Source organism: Nannobrachium achirus, assembly GCF_963921795.1.
Source record: "Nannobrachium achirus genome assembly, chromosome: 3".
In the NCBI taxonomy this organism is placed as follows: Eukaryota; Metazoa; Chordata; class Actinopteri; order Myctophiformes; family Myctophidae; genus Nannobrachium; species Nannobrachium achirus.
This window is the reverse complement of record NC_137812.1, coordinates 62,719,840-62,738,774: the sequence shown is the minus strand read 5'-3', so window position 1 is coordinate 62,738,774 and position 18,935 is coordinate 62,719,840. Positions and strand designations below refer to the sequence as shown.

Genomic DNA, 18,935 nt, shown 5'->3' with positions numbered 1-18,935 from the left:
GTCACGGACACTGGGATTAGTTCAGAGGTCATAGGGTTACTGAAGGAATGGGCTGACTTTTAGGAGCTTGTTTGGGGGGACAGGACCAGGGGTTAAAGTTTATGCCCTCTATAGAGGGAAATAGACGTCCACAGCAACACCAAAATTGGTGAAAAGGAGTATTGGATTACCCAAATGCAAAAACAAAATGTACCGGTATTTCAAGATACCACAGTGCTGTGGTGAGCCCAATGGTGGCTCTGAATGGCATCCTATCACCACTTCCCCCAATTTTAGCTGAGGGTTAAGATACGTTTTTGCACCCTTATTTCTGTTAGCTGTGCTGTATCATGCTCTATTTGCCCTCTATTGCCTTGCACATCTCAGAATCAATAAGTAAAATCCAAGAGACTGAACTGACATAAGTGAGTGGGTGGATGTTGCCTCCTGAGAGAGAGCGATGCGAACTGAGGTGGCAGAATGTGAGCAATGAAATCTTCATTGAGTAGGAAAAGGTGATGGAACGCGAGAGGGGGTTACACCCCGCCACTCCGACATGTCTCCTTTCCGACATGTCTCCATTCCGACACTAACCCTTATCTCCAACCCTTACCCTAAACTTAACCTCTATGGAAGTGTAGCCACTCCGACAATAAGAAGACAATTTCGGAGTGGCGACATGTCGGAAAGAAGAGCGACACCCGCGAGGGGGGAACATAGAGAGTCCGATAAAGAGAAATGGGTACTCTGCAAAGGACCTCTATGGACAGCCAGGCAACCCATTTCAGGCCAGCTTTAACCTGGATTAAGTAATATGACACTGACATGGGGCAAAGGGTGGATTAGGGTAAACTCTGTGCCCTTATATATGCCTGACAAATTGTTGTCAGAGTCAACACTTTTAGCATCATCAAGGAAGACAAGTACAGAGGAAAAGTGCTTTCTTACAATGTTCAACATACATTGTAGAATTATAGTGAAGGAGGACACCTATGTATTTCTAAATACATAGTGGATGATATATTGGAGAATGCAAAGAAACAGGCTACCACGAGCATATATTAATAATGCAATAAGTTTACTGTCTGTCATTTACTGTCATGGTGAGGCTCATAAATCATTCCAGTTAGTCTAGATATGTCAGCTACTGTTCACCGATTGTGTGTCCACGTAAAATATATAGTATATGGTAGTCCAGATGCATTCCATAATGTGAAACCCCCTGTCCTGTCATATGGACAGACATATGCATTTCCACCCATAACCACTTGCATGACGTGTAGATATCACTACACTGTTGCATCTCTGTTGGTGTCAAGAGCTACTAAATCTGGCGAGCCATCGCAAAGAAAGGGCGACGCCCACTCGGTCTATCTCTATGGCATAGCCATCATTGACTCTGTCTCGAGAGATTGAGAGAGCTACTTGACACACATCAGTGACAGACGGGGCAGGCATTTCAGGGAGGCCATGAAGGCCATGGCTGTCGTTGCCCCTCAGTTTTAGCCTAGCTGCAGCTATACCATCATCCACCCATGTTAAAACAAGGAGAGAATGATACTGCAGTTAGTTAGCTAGATGCATTAGTATCTAGGCTGGTTATACCAGGCTACCTCAGTTTGGCCTTGTGCCCCTCCAAAAAATGGCATGGCTGAGGCCACAGTGGCCTTAATACCCCAGCTGACTGTACCACTTTCTCCTGTCTCTTTCTTGTCAATATGTAGACAACAGTGTCTCTTGTCAATATGTAGACACCAGTGTCTCTTTCTTGTCATGTCTTTTGTTGAGTCCCCATCTTTTTGGCACAGGGCTGAGCATGCTAATACCATCATTTACACCATTACATTTTAAATTATCCTTAACCCTTAAAGTCAATAAATTATTTCAATGGACCAAAATCTTGTTTTAGTTGATGGCCTTCCTTCCCCGGCATTTGGCCTTTGTGCCCTCAAAAAATGGACGACACCAAAGGCCAAGTGGCCTTGCCCCTAAAATGACGAAATTCCAGGCCTGGTGACAAATCACGTTTATGTTGGAATTTGTCAGTTTCTTGACAATTGGAAGTGGTACATAGTGGTCAATATTCCAACAAAGACATACAAGTTAATTATGTCACTAACCTCTGAATCGATAAGCGATAAGTTAATGCTAAACAAAGTGTGGCAGGGAAAAAAAAGCAAATGAGGTCAATGAAGAAGTAGCTGACTAAAGAAAAATAAGATCCATCCCCAGAGCTCAGCTTTTACCATAACATTCACAGCAAGCCATAACCTCAGCCCCACCCCCCACAACTAACCCCAGCAGGCCACCCTCCTGTCTCCTTGGTGACACAAACACTAATCCCCTCATTATGGGATGTGGCTGTGACGCCCCGGAGCCCCACTTTTTATACCCATATCACACCCTTCCAAACGGTGCAGATTACTGTAATCTTGGAATACTGGAGCAGACAGATTAGATTAAGCTCATTACACACACACACACACACACACACACACACACACACACACACACACACACACACACACACACACACACACACACACACACACACACACACACACACACACACACACACACACACACAATATAAAAGGAAGGAGTTAAAGATACCTTAGTCCCCAAGTTACACTTTCTCTCACACACACTTTTTTTGTGGGGTGGGGAGGGGCATCTATAGATACCAAATCTCTCCATCTGAGATGATGTATATCAGGGTTACTGTCAGGCCCACACCAACCCCAGTACTAATGGTGGTATAAGAGCAGCAACAACACTAGTATATCGTCATTGTCGGGTGGAAACCTTGTATCTCCAAATTTGTACGTTCTTTCGTAAATCATACAAGGCCGTCGCACAAAAGTAGTGAAAACAGCAGATCTACAAGCACACAACGCCTCGCATCGCGAGGCGTTGTGTGCTTGTAGATCGGCTGTTTTCACTAGTTTAAATCATTTTTAAAATGATAAATTCAAAAAGAACGGTTTTGGACATACGATTTTCAACTGACAACGACGAAAACTGTCGCTGGAGTAGCAGGAACGCCACCGTCGCCCCCTGCAATGTTGTGGCCCTCGGCTTGGTACCCTAGACATAATTCGGGCCTTGGGGAAAACTAATTGGGGAACCCTGATGTATATTAATCAGGTGTAACTCATCCCAGCTCACTCCCAGGCAACTCACAAGTCGAGAAGAAGAGAACAGAAGGGATAATCTTTTGGGGGCAGTTTTCTGTAGTGTTTGGATTTTCTTTTCTTTTTTTTTTTGTCGTCTTGTGTTTAAGTGCAAATAAGCATTCATCTCCCACTAGTATAGTTTTAAATGCTTGATTCTACTGTACACCATTTCTGGGTCCCTTCACTATGACCATAAATGTCCTCCGAACCGAAATGCCACCACAAGGTTAAAAAAACCTGGCGACGTAAACAGAGGGATCTTCATGCATGAGTCACAGACGTGGAGCAGCATACCGTAGGAGTGTCATTATGCTAAAGGTAGCCTAATTGAAGCTGGTCTTGTTAGTGTTATGTTGTGTTGTGTTAGAGCTAATATAACTCCTCCAGCCGACTCTTTACTCCTTTGTTCTCCCTTCTCCTCTTCTTCTCATCTCACACAGTGCGTCTCCTTTTCAGTGATTCCAGCTAAAAAGAGAGTTGGGAAACAAGAGGATTAGCATACTGATAACTGTAGAACACGAGGGACAATAATAGCTCTACAGGAAGGCATGCAGCTACTGTATTTACCTCAATCTCTACCATCTTCAACCTGCCCAGAGCATCCTTGGCAGCTTCCTGTGAAGGAGAAAGAGCAAAAGGAAACATTTAATTACACAACAAACACACACACACACACACACACACACACACACACACACACACACACACACACACACACACACACACACACACACACACACACACACACACACACACACACACACACACACACACACACACACACACACACACACACACACACACACACACACACACACACACACACACGTGTGCAAGCAGCAGCAACGGCCACCTCTGCACTCACCCTGTTTCCTTGGCTGGAGAATTTTTTCACCGAGTCAGCAAGCCCATGAGCAAAGCGTCGCAACACGTTCTCATACTCTGCACAGACGGGGAAAGGGAAAATACATTTTTACATGAGTGAGAGTAGGGGTGGGCGATATGGAAAAATACAATATCACGATATTTTCCCAAGCTACAGATACACGATTTTATCACAATTATTTTTCACATTGGTTTTTATGGTTATTTTTCAAGTTACTTGACAAAAACTAGACTCTCTGGGTTCCTTTTGGGAGGTCTAAATTGAACTTTACAAGTATGTAACTCTGACAGTATACAAATGAAACCAAATGGACCCTTACGGGTCCATTTGGTTTCATTTGTATACTGTCAAGAGTTAAGGGGAGACCTTGACATTTTAAAGTTTGAGAGCTACTGATTTAGACCAAAATGCAGGTTTGCATTGAATTCTGCAATGAATCTCTGTATTAACGATTAAACAGTATTTCTTACAAGGCTCCCTCAATTGTATCACAATATATATGATACCTCTGAAAAGGCATATCGTGGAGACATTGTATTGTCTCAACGATAATTATCACCATACCGCCCACCCCTAAGTGAGAGTGGTGTACTTGTATCTCTGTGTGTGTGTGTGTGTGTGTGTGTGTGTGTGTGTGTGTGTGTGTGTGTGTGTGTGTGTGTGTGTGTGTGTGTGTGTGTGTCTGTTTTACCTGCCAGCTGAGTGGGAGAGCCTCTCTCTAGGTAAGCTTTCTGCCACTGCAATCTGTGGGTAATCTCTTTGTGTTGATGTATCAGGTCAGACGGTGGATCTCGTCGGTTCTTTCTGAATTCACCAAGCTGAGCGAGAAAACATGAGGACCAACAAGACCTTCAGGTCACTAGTAAGACGCCTCAGGGCGACATGCGGCCTCGCCCTAAAGGGCGAGGTCACGCCAATTCTTGGCCATCTGGCCAGTGATGTATAATTTGACCAGTTACCCATATATGGAGATCCATGTACTGTATAGTACATCCCTTTTATGCCCATACATGGAGATCCCTGTCTGAACCAGCCGCGCAGATATGGGCTGTCTTCCTCCATATATGGGCATTCCCATATGAAGTCCTCCTGTTAGATATGGGCTTATTATTGATGACATCAGTGATCTCCATATATGGGCATGAAAGAGATTCTGTAAGAGTGGTTCCCATGCCATCAAAACATACAATATCTTGTATGCCCATACATGGACATCCCTATCTGAACCAGCCACACAGATATGGGCCTTGTCTTGGCCATCTGGCCAGTGATATATATCGATGACATCAGGGATCTTCATATATGGGCATAAAAAGAGGATTCTGGGGAATACCCATATGTGGACCTTTACATAGGTGATGCCACCTGTGATATCACCTGTGATGTCACAGTGATGTGTCAAGGGAACCAACCCATAGACTGTAAAAATGTGTACACACACGTCTACACACACATCTACACGGACACGGACAAGCTGTGACATTTCTCTTGGTAAACTGCGACAACTATCCAACTATTGATTGATTGATTGAAGATTTGATTAGAGGTTTGCATAGAAAAAGGTACAGGACAATACAGTTCAGTTCACAGGTAAAAAAGATAAAAACCACAAGAAAGCTTTTGGCTTGTTTAAATTGCGGTCCCTAGAGGCACAAATGAAGCTCATGGGTTAACAAAGCACTCGTACCTTTCTCTCCAGCCTTTCCTTGTCATAGTTCAGAAGACTGAAGCTGTGGAGTTTGTACTGAGGCGGAGAGCTGCTGGAATGACTGCTCCTTGGATGACCACCCGGGTCATGCCTGGGCTTGGACCGAGGAGATGGGGCCTGATGATTAGAACAATAGAGGGTATGCATCATATGCCACTCAGGATCAGCACCATGGACATACTGAGTGGCAAAACATAAAGCAGCATTGGAGTTTGGAAGCGCTCCTTCTCGTTCCTGCTGACTCCTCATGACTCTGTTTTTTGCCACTCAGTAGGCGTGCCCACATAACTTCCGGGTACGATGATGTCACGCACATAACCTCTATACTAACTTGATTGATTGAATGCATTTAAGAAATAAAAAAATGAAATACATTTAACATTTAAAAAAATATATATATTTTAGAAATAGTGACCTATAATATAATAGGTGAGTTTGTAGATGAGCTTGTAGAGCTTGTAGATTGTCTATTTTCACTAAAGTATTGCTAATGTAGATCGTCTATTTTCACTAACGTATTGCTAAAGTAGATCGGCTATTTTCATTCATGTATTTTTATCTTTAGGGACATATGGGTCTCGAGCTGAACATTTTGGGAAGCAGAGTTCTAACTCACCCTGTCTTTCTGTCTCTCTGGGGGAGAGGGGGAGGAGATGGGGTCGAGGACCAGCCACTTCTCTGTCACAACCTGGAGCTGAACCCCACCCAGAGGTTCTCTGATCTTCACCCTCACCTCCAGTTTGCCCCCTGTGGGTTTACGACCATCCAGCACCTATAAACACATGTACATGGTTAGATGGGCTGGTGCACGCAGTGATGCCTGACTGGCCAAACGGGCACAGACACACAGGATGTGTGGCGTGAATAAACCAAGCATATTTCATATAGCATACTGTACCCATGCACATCGCGTGTATCAAAACAACATCCCGCTTCCAGCAGTGGAAGCTTGTGATTGGCTGAACCGGAGGCAGGGATCGCTCCGTTGTGTTCGCCTGGACCGCGCGGAAGTAATATAATAGGCCTACATGCAATGTTTCATAACATATAACACAATAAATAATCATAACACATTATAAACATTTATAAGGTCAAGTATTCTACTTAATAATTGGGACTTACAAGAACCATTATCATAGTTATAATAGACCTACATTTACAGTAGTTTAGGCATTTTGGTTTGATAAAGTTGTGGGCAGAACAATTTGTCCTTGTTATTTGACTATTTTAACTTGAATTATAATTAAAGACACTTCATAGTGAATTAGTGATTATAATAAATAGCCTATGTCATGATTGTTGTTGTAGCTAGATCAGATTGTGTTTATAATATAACGTCGGCGCGCCTCCGTCATCTCCACCGAAAACAAGCGCTCCGCCCTTATTCCATTATTGGAACCCGGGATGTTGTTTTGATAGACGCACATCAGCTTCCCAAAGTTGATTTCCTGTATTTATTCGTATACTACTTTTTAAAATTGGTTCATTACTGTATCCACTTCTCTTTACACTGCTATTTTGCCAAATGTTAATTTGTGCAAAACATACTGATAAATACAAATTAACAATTTGTAAAACGTGTTAAATAAGTTAGCTAGCGAATGAGGCAGGAGGACTGGAGGTGTGGTGCCAGATTGTGGCCATTATGTTAGCCACTTGATTAGCATTGATTGACAGCTCTCTAGGACAGTGTTTCTCAACCTTTTTTCTGCATGGGCACACTTTTCATGTCCCAAGAATCCATGGGCACACCAACATAATACAGAGTAAAGCCCTGCTTCATCATACAAGGCTGCCGCACAACAGTAGTGAAAACAGCAGATCTACAAGTGTGCTTGTAGATCGGCTGTTTTCACAAGTTTAAATCATTTTTAAAATGATAAATACAATACTGGTTTTCAAGCAGTTTCAAGGGGCACACTTGACCCTTCTCAGGGGCACACCAAAGGTCCCCAGGCACAGTGGCTGAGAAACACTGTTCTAGAAAGACAGATTCACACTCACCTCTATGATCTCACGGATCTCACACTGGTTTTCTAGAGCATCCAGCTTAAGCTGAGCGCTGCCCACCACCTTGTCAGTCTTAAACAGACCCCTGAAAACAGTAGGAGACATACAGCACATGATGAGGCCATTACAATTCATAGCACATATCGTTGTTGCCGGGTGGAAACCTTGTATGTCCAAAACCGTTCATTTTGTATTTATCATTATAAAAATGAACTAAACTAGTGAAAACAGCCGATCTACAAGCACACAACAATACCAAAATGCCCTTTGTTGGCAATGGGGCGCTGTCTTTGGGCTAAAATTGGAACGATACAGAGAAGATTAGCATGGTACCACGAAGAGAACCATGTAGAGTCAATCCAATTCAAGACAATTTTAGTACTTTACCTCATGGTTCCACCTCATATATAGTCTCAATAGAATATAGCCTCCCAAAAAGTACCGTCCCCTTCTCGAGGGGGCCCAATAGTAAATGAGCCCCTTTGTGACATAAGCAAGGGGCCGATTTCAAAAGAGTACCATTCAGACACGCCCATTCAGAAAATCACTGAAATGAAAGGCAAGGCTTAGAGTTAATGAAAGGGGTCTTTTTGGGCTGGAAGAGACACTGGGAAGAAAAAATGAAAATGAAAAATGTGAAATTCATGGTGGGGAGCCTTTAATCTTTACTCACGTACGTCTCACCTCCAATGACAGTGCCATGTCCTTTTATGAACATGGTAACGACTCTCACTGCATTCAGTAACATGCATTTATACAGTACTAGAGCTGGGCTCTATTTGGTCTTACCCCTTATGGATGATCTCAAACTTGATGCCTTTAGACTGGATCACCCGTTTAAAGGCTCGATGAGTACGGTTTATGTTCAGTTTGAACTGTTCCTTGAACTCTGGACTGTTGGTGCTCTTCAATGTGCTGGTTTTGTCCCTCTGAGCCTCCTCCTATACACACAATAAAATATATGTAGATAGATATGTAGATCGAATCTAATGTAAACTCTTAAAAGAAAGTTCTGAAACGTAATTTTGGTTGATTATTTCTCCCCTTCAATAATACATAATACCAGATCAGTCACGTTTACAACGAGGTAGAACTTCTAAGGATTGTGCATTCGAAGAATGAGCAACACAGCTAACCGTGTGTGGGTAGCGCCCCCCCAAATAATATTTTGACACATATTATGTGTCAAAATCTCCCAGTTTCCCTATAGAGACACACGGGCGCCTACAAATTAACGCCCACAATTGTGACAGCGGCCCCACTTCGGGTAAGGGAGAACAGTGTACTGCAAGCCAGCCCATTAAAGAAAGTCATTGCAATTCAACTGTAGTTAACCTAATATTAAAATAATCCTACATGAACTGAAGACTATATTGATTTAAATAAAAAATATGTTTCCAAATATGTATGGACTGACTCTGCCAACATATCTTCTTGTTTTCTAAATAAATGATGCGTGTCACATTTAATTTCCACTTGAATGGGTTACCCATAATGTTAACAGAGCAGAGGGGAGACGGCAAACAGAGAACCTGTCGCTTTTCAGTGACATCACTGTCTTTATTGCTGTGCGTTTATGAGCGCCGACTTTGAAGATCCTGACTTTTTCAACTACAGAGTGAATTCTCTAGGTTAGTAATGATCAAAAAATAACTTGCAAGACACCATTTGGAAGAAGTGAGATGCGATCATTTTCCAAAAATAAATAGCCTAATTTAACATGAGAAACAAGCGTATCTGGGAATTGAAAACCTCAAGGGATGCGTCCATGACGTGTGTACCACGCGGCCACTTAAACTTAAGAATTCCAATTCTAGCACTTTTGACTCACTGATAAAGTATATTAAAGTATATTGTAGGTAGCTGATCAAGATGATAGATATGCCACTTTAAAAGGGCCAAATTAAAAACATGGGACACTTTATTAGAACACAAAAAAATCACTACGGCCTCAGAAGTCAAACAATGAAATGATGTTATTTCATGATGCCTCTCATTGGCATTGCATTGGCAGCTGCAGTACACCATTCCCCCTTACCTGAAGTGGGGCCGCTGTCACAATAGGGGGTGTGAATATTGATGCTCGGAACACACACAAACTCAAAAAGGTGCAGGACCCATGCTCAGAGAAAATACCAACAGAAGAATATTACAGGGGATTTTGGCAAATTCTTTGGGGGTGTTGCCCACATGGTTACTCATTACACAATTGCACGATCCTTACAAGTTGAAGAGGAGAAATAATAGACCAAAATTAAGTTTCAGAACCTTTCTTAAAGGCGTTTGCTTGCATTACGTGCATTATGCAATTCATTGTTAAATCTGAAAAGACATTGAAAACTCTGGTGGCAGAGTGTGGAAGATTTCTGTGAAAACATGCTTCTCACCACACTAGGGAAAGCAAACTCAAACTTCACACTGGGGTCCAGATCACTGGCAGAAACACCTGTTATCAGAGAGAAGAGAGAGAGAAACAATCTAGTTAGCAGTGATATACAACTGTAAAAGTGACACAGAATTCATTGGCACAAATTACTATTAAAAAAGACAACTTGTGAAAAAAAATCACATGTTATACATGCACATACAAAACACACAGGGTTACCTTGGGGAGTAGGTAGATTAACACCCCTCATGATGTACAGTACCATGTCATTAGCCGTCAGGTTTGGAAATATCCTAAAACAGAAAGGAAATACACACACTGTGACCAATCACAACCAACATCATATGTCTGCAGTCAGTCAGTAGTATCAGTATTGGCTAGGGGTGGGCGATATGGAAAAATACAATATCACAATATTTTCCCAAGCTGTATCACGATACATGATTTTATCACGATTCTTTTTCGCGTTGGTTTTTATGGTTTATGGGTTCCTTTTGGGAGGTCTAAATTGAACTTTACAAGTATGTAACTCTGACAAACATACAAATGAAACCAAATGGACCCTTAAGTGGAGACCTTGACATTTTAAAGTTTGAGAACTGATGATTTTGACCAAAATGCAGGTTTAATTGAATTCTGCAATGAATCTCTGTATTAACGATTAAACAGGATTTTTACAAGGCTCCCTCAATTGTACCACGATATACGATACCTCTGAAAAGGAATATCGTGGAGACATTGTATCGTCTCAACGATAATTATCACCATATCGCACTTCCTTAGTATTGGCTGAACAGACCTCAACACTTTGGGTGAAATGCTACAGTCCCTGAACAGTGAAGTGTGACACTTTTGCTAGAGCCAGACTGCGACTGTGGTGGGTATGAGTCACTGAGTCCCCCAGCTTGTTGCTGTGTGCTGTGTCCATCTGGACAATAAAGTTGACTCATCCATAACAATGCTATGAGCACATGGCATGCTGAGTAACAATATTAATAATCAGTGTGCACACACAAATGCTAAGCATATTACCTCTACCAGACACCATGGCATGTACATGTACTACTTTTTAAATGTTGTTAAGCACTTTGTAACATTGTTTAAAAAAAGTGCTATGCAAATAAAGTTTATTATTATTATTATAGATAACTGGTCTGCAAAGGAAAAGTGAATAGTGACCCATTCCCACTGGACAAACAAGCCCTCTAATGTATGACTCTTGTCTTTTGTGGGAATGGTTGCAATCATTCCGACCAACCTGTTGGTTGGTACAGTATCTCTAGTAGAGAACACTAGGGTTGCAACAGGAGCGCAGTAGAGATGTGACGATTGCCAACGATTCCGCTCTTTTGAACAGCTCTTTTAAATGAACAATGGGATTCGGTTCTCAATCGCGGGAGGCCGGGAGCTGTTCCTTGTGTGGGAGTGTCGAGAATCAGAATTAAGAATCAGCGGATCATCCACGGGGCGAGGCACAGCCCATCAGACTGCATGATGTCTCGTCCCCACTCGCAGGGCACGTTCCAGGAGACTAGTTGTGGCTTTATAATGTCACAGCGCGCAGTAGGTGGAAAAACAACGATTAGCGAAACAAGAAAAAGCAGGGCTGTTGTAACACTAACAGTGTTGTTGCTTTTTTACAAAGCTGAATTTTTAATATGGTAGGCGGATGGTTGTTGTTGTTGTTGTTGTTGTAGCTTGAGGTAGCATTGGCTGCTACTGAGTGCTCACAAGACGACAAGACACGCAATGGTGGTTGAAACGGTGTTACCGATAACCACAGTGTTGACACGGACGATATTTTTGGTGTTAAAAATCTCATACCATTGCAACCCTAGAGAACACCTTCCTCTACAATTTGTAATTCGTGTTTGTTGGAACACCAGGCCAAACTGTCAAACCCCAGTCTTCATGGTTCAGTCGCATAATTATTCTTTGTGGGTTTTCCTGTCTTTACAAAACCTCAGAAACCTGCACTTAATATTTCTAGATTGGAGCAGGAGTGAATGGGGACACATGAATGGAACAAGTGGACATTATTTCGAGTCGGTTGCTTACTTGACAGTGTTAAAAGTCCTCTCCTCGCTGTGACACTTGGGGACAGGGTGGCCCTTGGCGTGGGACTTCTTCAGTATCTCTATGCTCTTCATGCACTCCTCAGCCAGCTTCTCAAACCTGTGTAGAATAAAGGGTCTATCTGTATGAGGCTACATTGTTGCAGCAGTAGAATCAATGTTTTAAGCAATTCCTATGTACACACATGTACACACAGAAACAACACACACACACACACACACACACACACACACACACACACACACACACACACACACACACACACACACACACACACACACACACACACACACACACACACACACACACACACACACACACACACACACACACACACACACACACACAGACTACAAAGATAAAATGTCTTACTTTGCCGTCTCTGCCACACTGCCTATGTGTGTGAACTGTTGGGAGTAGCCCAGACATTTCTGTACATGAAGAGAAACAACAATGGCTAAGTGATTCGACTCATTTGACTCAAAAGCAAGTTGTTCAGAAAATTACTGCAGACGTGATGTGATGGGATGGTATATCCCTATTAGTCTCAATATCCACCACCAACGTTGTAGATTACACAAAAAAAAACACCACTTTGGCATTATTTATTAAATACAGTAGATCTATTTAAGTGGTGCATTTGCCCATTGTTAATAAGTAAGTGTCTGAATGGGTTTGGGAGCAGTGTTGATTTCGTCGACTATGACGATGTTTGTCGACTGTTTTTTTCACTGACGAAAATTAAATAAAAACTAAGCTGTGATGACTAAAACTAAGACTAAATATATTGACAATTTAATAAAAACTAGACTAAAATGTTGAGGAGGGACTAGTGGAGAAGAGAGTCATTTTATGTTTGGTTGCTCTCCGGTGTTGCGTGCTGAAAATAGCCGATCTACAACTTGTAGATCGGCTATTTTCAGCACGCAACCAAGTGTAAAATTAGTAATTACGATGCCATCAAGGCCTGCCAAAATACATTTTAGTTGACTAAATCAACTGTAGATTTAGTCGCCTAAATCTAATGAAATTCAGTCAACTAAAGCTAGACTAAAACTAAAACCTTTCAGGTGACTAAATTACGACTACAACTTAATGACCTTTTATTCAAAAGACTATGACTAAAACAAAATCAAAATCTGCTGTCAAAAACAACACTGTTTGGGAGGCACCAGGTCCTCACCTCATGCTGCTGCCGCAGGAGCTCCATGAGGTGATTGTACTGCTCGCTGGAGCGAGGGGAGAGAGGGGAGACACGGGAACGAGACAAGGAATAGTCCTCCTCGCTGACTGGCGCGCTGGGAACCTGCAGAGAGAGCAGTGGCGTCAGTTCATCAAAAGCTAGGGTATGGCAAAGATGGGAGTCCTCATGGAAAATGGGCATTACATTTTGGATAACACGGTTCTATTGTGAAAATAGCAGACCTACATGCTGATCTACATGCAACGCCTCTGCGAGGCGTTGTGAGTATGTAGATCGTCTATTTTCAAAATGTCTGAAAAAAAAAAAAAAAATACACAGGTTTCTTGGGCTGGATATGGCAGCCTGGAACGGTTGTTCAAGTGCAGCTAAACTTAGCATGTTAGTAAACGTGCCACAATTAACAATATAATGCATTGCACCTGTGCAGCTGACCTGCGGTGCGGAAACTGGGAATATACCATTCTGTCAAGATGGGGAGAATACAAGTGTGGAGAATATAATTATAATACCTTGTTAAAGTGACCATTTTGTTAAATTTTGCATTTGTAGTTATTTTACTGTAATTTAACAACATAATAACCAGCACAGATAGACAAAGAGACATTCATGGATTTATATTTAAAAGTAACTTTTATTTCCCCCCTGGACCCAGGGTATGGCAGCTGCATACCCCTGCCATACCCAATTGACGCCCCTGACAGAGAGGAGAGCAACAATCAGAGGTGTGTGAGGTGAGGTTCCCAAAGAAAATGCAGAAAACAGAAGGCATGAATGATGGGAGGTGTTGGTGAGAGATGTGAGCAACGTTTCAGGCACACACAGATGCACAAACACACGCACATCTCCATCTCACCCTTCCATACGTACATTTTCTTTTCACATTTTAAAAACTGGGTAAAGCGTCAGTGTCATTTTAGATTGTTTTTTAGAAATTAGGTTTTAGACATTACTTACTTTTAGACATTGTCTATTCCAATATATATATAATATAGTGTGTGTGTGTGTGTGTGTGTGTGTGTGTGTGTGTGTGTGTGTGTGTGTGTGTGTGTGTGTGCGCGCGCGCGCGCACACAGGCGTGCTCATAGCGCAGCATTTGTAGATCTGCCATTTTGAAAAATGCTGAAAATTTGTGGAAATATAGATATATTTAATTTTTTAACTCAAATCACTGCTTCTGGGGGGTGCCTGGAACAAAATATTTTCAAGTGCGTCCGCAGCCAAATACATCCTTTTTGGCAGTCCTTGGCATGAAAAGTTAGAGCACCACTGACATATACGTTTTTCAGAAAACGGTTTAGACATTTGTAGAATACATATTGTATGGCCCAACACACAACCAGACAGGTATCAATACATTACCTTGGATATATCTACAGGAAGGCCAGCCTTAGCAGCATTGATCATGGGGTCCAGTCCCTTGGCGTGTCTGAGGTGTTGGGCTGCTCCTGTCATGTCCTAGAGGAAATCATACATTCAATCAAGTGTGTGTGTGTGTGTGTGTGTGTGTGTGTGTGTGTGTGTACACAGTATGTGTACACAAACACACACACACACACCTGTACTATAGTATATAACCAGTAAATTGCGTAAGGGCGAAAAGCGACCTCGCCATCTGTCAAGGATCTCCATATATGGGCAAAAAGAGGTATTCTCTTAGCATACGTCTAGTCTCTCGAGAACAGACTTCTATGCTCCACAGAAGTGAAAAGGACCGTTTCTTTGACGATGGCTAGCCAGATTGGCATACGTCTGACATCATACATAAAATCCCTTTTATGCCCATATATGGAGATCGCCGCTCTGAGTATCTGACATCACTGTGATGTCACCTGTGATGTCACAGTGATGTGTCAGGGGAACCACTGTCTCAGGTGTTACAGACAGAGATACGGTCAAGCTGTGACGGTTCACATACTAAACTGCGACCTACGGTCGCAATAAACTATAGTGAAAAGGTAAAGACAAAGAGAAAGAAAGAAAAAGTCTTTAAAAAAATAAATAGCAGAAACACATATGACAACACGACAGCCTACCTTCATCTGCTTGGATCGCAGCGCTGCACGCATAAATGCCTGTCGCCGTAGCAACAGGAAATCCAGTTGCTGCTGGGCTACAGGGATGATTAAGAAAAAGTTCAACTCTGTCTAAGGACACACACTCACAGTCAAGTCAAGGGCATAGTCCCCCTTCCTTTTTCTGGGGAAATAAAAATACTTTTTATTTCATTTTATGGCCAATATCATTCCAAAAGGGATTGGAAAAACTATATCCATTTTAATTGAAAACGTTATACACTGACTAGACAGTATGCCTTTAATTTGATTAGGTGCAGCTAATACAATAATATACATAAACATTATGTTCATATATATGTTTTTTTTATCAATAGAAATGTAGTCAAGTCTGTCAATCAAGCTAGTGCTAAATTGTTTGCTACCTGCCATATTTCAATCTGCTATAGTTTTAACTGAACTTAACATAAAGACGTAGCGTGTTTCGGTAAAGAATGCTGGGCCAAACTTTGTAATTTTGTAATTTTACCATGACTGCAATTGAAGTGATAGCCTTCTTAGTGCTGGTGTAAAAGCCATTCAGAAAACCATGATGACACTTATCACATTCCTCTCATCTGTGCCGCTGGCATACACTTTCTGTCTCTCTGTCCCTTTCTTCCCTACAGTTGCTGCCAAGTAGCGGTCCAGCATATCTGGAGCCAACATCTCCCCTGCCCTTCTCCAGAGCTGCTTGGGTGGCTTTTCACATCATTCTCTCCTCTGCCCTTATTTGCATCCTCATCATCTGTATTCTTCTCACTGGTGTAAATATTACTGTCTAGCCTAGAATTATTGAATGCTTTAACCAGTGAAAAATAGCAGATATACAAGCTCACAGCGCTGCACAGAGTGCCTCTTGGTCCCTGGAACAGAATATTTTGAGATGGGTGTCCGCGGTCAAATACATATAATTCTAGGGGTCCTTGACTTTAAAAAGTGTGCTTACCACTGATATAGAAACAGTTTTTTCAGAAAACCATTAGGATTTAGGAGACGTTTTTAGAATCGGCTTCAGGTCTTAATGGGTTTAAGAAAAAAAGGAAAAAGGTGATATGATTGATCAGTGATTGCCTATCCCTTTTGGGGTTGAAGCCTCTGCTGTTCAGAATGAACTTGGGTCAGGTAATGTAAGCAGAAACCAGCCAACTCTAAAATGTTCATTTTTCAGGAAATGAAGAAACATCCAGCTCAAGTGAAGTTTTGTCCATCATTGATAAGAAAATCAATGCAAATCGACCCTCCACCCCCACAGTACCTGCGTATCTGATAAATCACCTTCAAAAAGTTAGCGACAGCCACAATACCAGAGGGAGCGTACATAACGACCTGATTGTACAAACATGTCACACAAATATGGGTAGATTCTCTTTTTACAATACTGCCACACAGGTGTGGAATTCCCTGACAGTTTCACTTAAGACATGTAGCTTGCTGGGCCCCATCAAGGTGGCCCTGAAGATCCACCTTTCAGGAGGCCAGAGATAAAGTAGTCAACACTTATCCTAGTAAACACCCACCACCCTCTCATTTTATTTTATTTTATTTCATTTCTTTATATTTGATTGCATTACATGTAGTTTTTACTCCCTACATAAAGTATTATTAATGACATTAAATGATGTTCATGTTCTACTAGATGATAAATTTGTTTAGGACTTCCAACGTAAACAAGGCCGAAAGGCCTTATTGGGATGTTCCTTTTTTGACTTGATGTGAAACCGGACAGTGCTGCAATGATTGTTGTTTGTACTTGTATATATATTCATTATATGTCCAAATAAATTATTCAATAAAAAAAAAACAGCTGACCATGGATTTCCAAGCTAATTCATGCCTCTGCAGCTGCTCTGTGACGCAGGGGAGAGGGCTAACCATTTTTGGCAGCTTTTTAAAAGGCGGTGTATGAGTTAAGAAAACCATAGACCACATACTTCCACTGTCCTTTTCTGGTTACCCCTCTTCACTCATAGTCTTAATGTATGTGTCATGGAGGATTCACCAGTTTCCTCGCTTCCTCCAGTACATCAAATTGTGCTTTTTTGAGTGCAGAGGTAAGGGACTGTGTGCAGACACATTTAAACTAAACACCCAGGATGTTGCTGTGGACACACATGGACACACCTACCTTTTGGTCCCAGTTTGACATCTTGAGCAGGTGCTGAGGAGCCTCTTGGTGCCTGAGGAGCTGGAGCCTTGGCTGTGTGGGTGGGAGGACGAACTGCAGGCTGAAGAGAGCCAAAGATAGGAGCTGTCAGATTAGGGTATATGCACATACGCCATTTTGTTCTACTTCCGGGTGTCTTTCGACTTCCTTCACAGGTGTTTATCAAGGGTCTGTTCCATTCTGGTCAAACAGAGTCAGGGTGCTGCTATTGTGCATGTTGGCCCACTGCTACACCAGTGGCTCTCAAAGTGTCCTTGAGTGGGTTCCAAATGTCCCCATACAGGTGTGTAACTCTGAGAGTGTACGAATGGAAGCAAATGGAGCTGCAAGGGTCCATTTGATTCCATTTGTTGATTCCATTTGTACAGAGTTTATGGGTTTCCTTGAAATTAAAGAACCACTGTACAATAAATCAAACAGACCCTTAATTAGTATCATCAGTAACACCTGTGAAAGTCGAAAGACACCCGGAAGTAGAAGAAAATGGCGTATATGCATATACCCGGGCCGAATCATGTCTAGGGTACCAAGCTGTTTTCACTACTTTTGTTGCGACGGCCTTGTATGATTTGCGAAAGAACGTATACACATTTGGAGTTACGAGATTTCCACCTGACAACGACGATATACTAGTGTTGTTGCTGCTCTTATACCACCATTATTACTGGGGTTGGTTGGTGGGGGCCAGACAGTAGCCCCCCCGCGGGCCACAAATGGCCCACGGGCCGCCTATTGGGAACCCTGGACTATGGCATAAAAAACGATCCAGTGTCCGTCCGTCCGTCCGTCCGTCCGTCCGTCCGTCCGTCCGTGCGTGCGTGCGTGTGTGACCAGCTAATCTCCGGCACAGTTGGACCAACACTCCCAGTAGGCCAAGGAATAACCTCTGCCCCAAATCTTTCAAATCGGCCCCATGGTGGTGCTGTAAAACGCTGATTCACGTTTGGCCTATAACTCTAGAACCATAGGTTGTACTAAATGGTTTCCCCCTTGGATCATGACAACTCCTTTCACCTGGTGAAGGCCATGTGTGGCCGAAACCTGTACTATAAAAAACAAGGGGGCGCCCGCTGGCCTACCGGTCCAGGCGCATACCACATAGGCATTGATCAGACTTTCAGACTTTTCATATTCTATTCCAATTGGCTTAAGGTTTGCAGGCCCTGGGTAGGCATCCCAGCCTGGCGGAGACATGTGCTCCAAAGAGCACACTTTTCTAGTGGACTTTGTTATCAGTACTGTCAAGATTACTTTTTATTGATGTGAGGCTGTCGTTTACCAAACATTAGTTA

At 42.4% G+C, this 18,935-nt stretch overlaps 1 protein-coding gene across 1 annotated transcript in view; it reads right to left on the bottom strand.

Moving 5' to 3' along the window:
* Positions 1–2,972: 2,972 nt before the first annotated feature.
* The window catches only part of cc2d1a (coiled-coil and C2 domain containing 1A), a 31,721-nt gene continuing 15,758 nt past the window's right edge, over positions 2,973–18,935 (bottom strand). The window contains exons 13-28 of the mRNA XM_080721051.1: positions 17,605–17,704; positions 15,459–15,535; positions 14,785–14,880; positions 13,405–13,527; positions 12,594–12,652; positions 12,204–12,320; positions 10,365–10,438; positions 10,147–10,205; positions 8,549–8,700; positions 7,754–7,844; positions 6,366–6,521; positions 5,729–5,866; positions 4,733–4,859; positions 4,021–4,097; positions 3,723–3,770; positions 2,973–3,620 (exon numbers count right to left, since the gene is read on the bottom strand). Of these exons, the coding sequence (XP_080577177.1) occupies positions 3,588–3,620; positions 3,723–3,770; positions 4,021–4,097; positions 4,733–4,859; positions 5,729–5,866; positions 6,366–6,521; positions 7,754–7,844; positions 8,549–8,700; positions 10,147–10,205; positions 10,365–10,438; positions 12,204–12,320; positions 12,594–12,652; positions 13,405–13,527; positions 14,785–14,880; positions 15,459–15,535; positions 17,605–17,704 (1,527 nt within the window). The 3' untranslated portion in view covers positions 2,973–3,587. The remainder of the gene's footprint in view (positions 3,621–3,722; positions 3,771–4,020; positions 4,098–4,732; positions 4,860–5,728; positions 5,867–6,365; positions 6,522–7,753; positions 7,845–8,548; positions 8,701–10,146; positions 10,206–10,364; positions 10,439–12,203; positions 12,321–12,593; positions 12,653–13,404; positions 13,528–14,784; positions 14,881–15,458; positions 15,536–17,604; positions 17,705–18,935) is intronic.